The sequence below is a fragment of the Phoxinus phoxinus genome (genome assembly GCF_949152265.1).
Source record: "Phoxinus phoxinus genome assembly, chromosome: 1".
Classification (NCBI taxonomy): domain Eukaryota; kingdom Metazoa; phylum Chordata; class Actinopteri; order Cypriniformes; family Leuciscidae; genus Phoxinus; species Phoxinus phoxinus.
The window spans coordinates 40,775,672-40,780,924 of record NC_136876.1 but is presented as its reverse complement, the minus strand read 5'-3'; the positions used below and the strand labels follow the sequence as shown (position 1 = coordinate 40,780,924).

The window sequence follows — 5,253 nt, the reverse complement described above, 5'->3', positions numbered from 1 at the left end:
GAGTTCTGTTTCATGGCATGCTGCACCTTCCTGCACGGATTTGCAATGCATTCCCAGTTACTTGATGTGATATGGAATTTCTTCAGACGGGCCTTGATGTTGTCCTTGTAACGTTTCTTTTGCCCACCAGTTGCTCGATTACCTTCCTTCAGCTGGGAGTACAGGATTTGTTTGGGGAGACATGGGCATGCGGTGACATGGCCTGTCCATCGAAGTTGGTACTGCATTGGTGATGCTGGTCATGTTGGCTTCCTCCAAGACGCTGATGTTGGTGCGTCTGTCCTCCCAGCTGATCCTCAGAATCTTTCGTAAGGATAGTTAGTATTGGTGGTATTGACATTTTTTTTTTACCGATGAATGTTGACAAAAACAACATCGATTTTTTCTATTTTTATTTTATTTTATTTTTATAACATTAAAAAATTAACAAACACTATACATGCATCTGCTTCTCAAGGAGTTTCATGCAATGCAAAAGTCAGAAGTGATTTTACACATTTCTCATCAGGTTTGTGGAGTTATTTGCATACATTTTCATGGCAGTTCTTATGGCAGTTCTTATTTAAAATTATGTAAAATATGTTGTTTCTTTTTTGATTGTCCAGTATCAGGAGCATCTGATCGCACACAGCTTGTGTGGGGACGGATTCAACGTGATTCCGACTATTCCTTTGAGATCCAGATCATCTCTAGACACTCCAGGTGGAGTTGTGAAGCGGAAGCTCTGAAGGAGGGAAGTGAAGAACAGGAAGAGCTCCATCCTGGCCAAACTCTCTCCCAAACAAACCCTTCGGCCTGAGAGAGCGAGAGCGAGAGAGAGAGACTGTTTTTAATTCCAAATCAAATGTTTATTTCTTCAAAACACTGGGTGTTTAGAGTTGAGTGTATACCTGCAGAAAAGGGCATGAAAGCATCTCTCTTGACAAACTGGCCCTTCTCATCTAGGAAGTGTTCTGGGTAAAAGCTGTCCGGTTTCTCCCATTCGCTTGGATCCTTCAAAACAGACGTCAGCAGAGGAACTACAGTGGTACCCTAGAAAATGGAGAAAAAACAATGTTCAAGATGCACATGGTATCTTTTATAGGCCTAAATATGTATTCTTCTGACTGACCTTCTTGATGAAGTATCCGTTGAACTGAACATCACAGCTGGTTTTATGAGGGAGATTCATGGGCACTATGTTGGCCAGTCTCTGTGTTTCATGAATCACTGCATCTGTATACGGTAAGTTCCTCCTGTCGTCCACCACTGGCTGACGTCCACCGATCACCCGGTCAATCTCCTCATGAACTCGATCTGCATTATGGCATATGTTTGTGTTTTACAAATTAAATGAGTTCAGCTGATGTGGAAAAAAAAAAACTTCACAAATAAACATCAGCATGGGAACAAACACTTTAAATGACTGTGTTTTTACCCTGTATATGAGGGTATTTGGCCATGAGCATCAAACCCCAGCGCAGAGTCGTTCCTGTCGTGTCAGTACCAGCAGCAAACAGATTTCCCACCGTCATAAGAAGATTTTCCTGGTGAAAGTGTGTGTCCTTCTTGCAGGATTGCTGACAAGTACGAATCCACAAAGGCCACATTTATACTTTTTTACTAAGATTTTACTAATAGAACTACCGATCTGTAACATCACATACGATTAATTAAACGCTTTAGAAGTATTTTTATGATAAATAATGTAGTTAACTAATGGTAAAAAATGGTTAGTGTAGTGTTCCCAAATATATTCATATTTCATTTTTATTTAATAACTAAGTTCAATAATTAAAAAAGATTTAAATTAGTTTTATGAACTATTATTAGTTTTATAGTTTATTTTTAAATTAGTTTTATAAACAAGCTGATGATTACTTTTTAGTCCCTGCTGTATTTCTATTGAACAAGGTGATTTCTGTACCTCGTCGCTCTGTTTGCGGATGAGAAAGGAGTCGACAAACCCTCTGCGGTCGTGTGGATTCAGAGTCTCCAGCAGTTCAGTGATCAACCTCGTCATTTCTGCTCTATTTTTCAACACATTTCTTACAATAATCCTTTTGCTGTTGAGGAATGGACCCAACCATGGAAATATATTATAAAGCTAGAAGTACACAGAAAAAAAATGCATGTATTAATGATTTAAAAAAAATTGAAAAAATCACCAAAAACATACAGTTAAACATACTTCCATACCATCATAGAAGCCGATCCATTAACTCGAATATTTTCATTTGCCCTGTCGACCATATCTGTGAATCGTGGGTCTGTGTATTCAAATCTGCTGCCGTACACAATAGCTGAGATGATGTTTGACACAGCGTAGTTCACAGGCTGTGTTGTGTCGAAGGGTTTCCCTGTAAAGAAAAAACAAATGTCTCTCAACGGATCCTTTATAGGATTGCAGATGTCCATAAATGTGTTTCAGCTTGTACCTTCAAACTTATCAAACTCTCCTTTCAGATACTGAATTTCCTCTATGATTTTCTCTTCACTTCCTCTCTTGCCCATCCCGAAGTCCCGCAGGTTGCTGAGAGCGAAGCGTCGCATCTCTCTCCAGTTCTCTCCATTGGAAAAGAGGATTCCTGATCAACACAGAAAGAACCAACCGTTCACAAGTCTATAGAAATGAGAAAGTCTGGGAAATTTCCAATCAGACATTTTCTTACTATGCTTGGTTGCACTAAACTCCAATGGCAGTAGAGCAACAAGCAGAATATAGCTGCAAGCAGCAATTATCAGGGCCAAGCACAATGAACATGATAAGTCATGCCAAAATGGCTGGGAGCATCAATCAACTGCAACAATGAGCAATTAAAGACATATTAAGAACATTTTAGGCAAAATGGCTGAAAAATCACAAGTACAATCATTTGATTTAATGGTTAATCACTTGACCATGAAGCGCTGTGACTAAATGATTGTGGTGTGGTCAGAATAAAGTGGCAATAACACATGCAAAGTTTGGTGTCAAAGTGCCAAAGTTTTGGAGAGATACAGCCGTTTTGGCGTTTTGAGTCATTTTGGCATCATGCTATCAAATTTGTTGATATACGAAAACGGTTTTGTCTATCGACACGAAATCCATAGCTTTTTGTTGGAACAGTCTGAAGATGATCTGACTAGAATGTGGAGGAACTCAGACATACGGTCTAAGAAGAGTTTGAAAAAGATTTTGAAAAAATAATCTTGGCATCCAGGAAGTTTGAAGTGGCAAAATTGGTTTTCTCGGCATGACCCACGGAATCATTCGGTCTTTATTTATTATAATAGACTTATGCAATCAAACGTTATTAGCATTTTTTGGAATGCTGGGAAAATTGGGATTCATGCTGCACGTAATCTTAAGAGAATTTTGGCCAAAGAGTTCAGAACTTATAAGCAAAAATTTCTATTTTTCATACTTCATATCTACATTTCTAGTTTCATACCACTAGGAGGCACTGCGCCAAAATTGTGCCAAAAATTTCGAAAAAATTTTAATCGCGGAAATATTTTCATAACGTCATAAGGATCAAGTCGTCTTGAGCCAAGGAATCAGAAGAAGAAAAAACATATTTCGTTTCTAGCCCTTACGGTTCAAATGTTATTAACATAAACGTGTGAATCTGGACAGTTGGTGGCGCTAGGCTAGAGGGATTGAGTTTGAGACAACAAACTTGCTATGGTGACAGTTCAGACTGTCCTCTATTTGTGTGCCAAATTTCATAACTTTCCCACAACCATTTATATGTGCTGCCATAGACTAGAGCGGAAGAAGAATAATAAGAACGCCAACGATAACCTATGGTGCTTGGCCCCTAAAAACTAACCAACACAATGAGATCCCTGCACAGCTTCCATTAATGAACAAACAGTATATAAATCAACACACTTGGGGCCAGATTTACTAAACAGGGCAAATTAGCATGAGAGCGCAATTCCAAAAAAGCACAGATGGGAGTGGAAAGTTCTGCATTTGATCTACTGATGACACACACATTGAAGGATACAGACACAGCCGGAACATTTCCATAATGACCAATCTACCAAGAACAGCACAAATGGTTTAAGACTTGCTTTTTTTGGATGGTAAATAATTGAGCAAATACCAGTAAATTAATGAGCGTAGACCTTAGTAAATCATTTTGCATGATTAATTTAAATACTCTCCTCCATATAAATTTTGCTTCTGAAAGGGAAACTCCTACAAATGCATATGCAATAAGGTCAGCCGCAAAAATAACTGTCCACGCCCCTTTTCAGCACTAAGTTTTCACTGTGTTTCTTCAGTTAATCCTGACAGTAGTTTTTAATGCCAAAAAAGGGTTTGCGCTGCCCCAAGCTGTAAGTTAATATGGCCATTGGATGGTAAATTAAGAACTGATTTAAATGCAAACACAGCATTCAATTATTCTTACCATGACCATCGGTAATTATCCTGAAAGCTGGTGTAATATCTCGCTCCCCAAACTCATCTGCGTAGTTCACAAGAGCTTCTTTAACAGTTTTGTGTCCAGCTAGTACCACAACTTTTTTAGTACCCAAAAACACTTGGAAAACACTCCCGTAGGTTCTGGACAGCTGGAGGACACAGAGAAAAACATCTATTAAAATGTTACTATTATTGTTTAATATGTCAAGTTCTCACCTCACAAAGGGTGTCAAAGGGTCTCTTGAGGTCAAGGGTCAGCAGGTTCCCCAGCAGCGGCAGAGGTTTGGGTCCCGGTGGCTCTTTCCCCTCTTTCTGAGATCTGGAGTCACAGGAAAGTCGATAAAAAACCAACAACAAAATAAAAGCACCCAGTAATGTAACTGTGATGGAAAAATCTTGCATAGATTCAACAACAACCATTTTTCAAGGCTGCACAAACGTTCTGCTGCATCCAAACCCTTGTGATGCATACATATGGGAGGAACCTCAAATGAATCCATGGAGAATGTATCATTCAAAACAAGGTCGCCATGAGAATACAGAGCTGTTGCTACAGCATCCAGATACATGATACCCTTCAATTAATAAATGAACAATACATTCAAGTACTAAATCCACAGAAGCAGCAAGTGTTAAAGAATAATACACATTATTTAAAACACTAGCCTTTAACATCAGAGATAATTTAAAATAACATGTTTGATTTGTATGATATAGAAAGATATTGTGATTTACTGGGCTAGGCATACACTTGCATGAATATTTAAACTCTTATAATGTATTTTGCTAACTTGCTGCCATTTTGTCTTCCACTACATGCACTCTATAAAACCCTTTATCTATTTATTTGGCAATTA

At 38.5% G+C, this 5,253-nt stretch overlaps 1 protein-coding gene across 1 annotated transcript; it reads right to left on the bottom strand.

Moving 5' to 3' along the window:
- Positions 1-564: 564 nt before the first annotated feature.
- LOC306995664 (cytochrome P450 2K1-like) lies at positions 565-4,816 on the bottom strand (the record flags this gene model as incomplete). Its single annotated transcript, XM_079607457.1, has 9 exons — positions 565-795; positions 891-1,032; positions 1,112-1,296; positions 1,418-1,559; positions 1,907-2,086; positions 2,179-2,339; positions 2,418-2,567; positions 4,383-4,545; positions 4,613-4,816. The coding sequence occupies 9 exons, from the start codon at positions 4,814-4,816 to the stop codon at positions 608-610; spliced, it is 1,515 nt and encodes a 504-aa protein (XP_079463583.1). The 3' UTR covers positions 565-607.
- Positions 4,817-5,253: the final 437 nt, after the last annotated feature.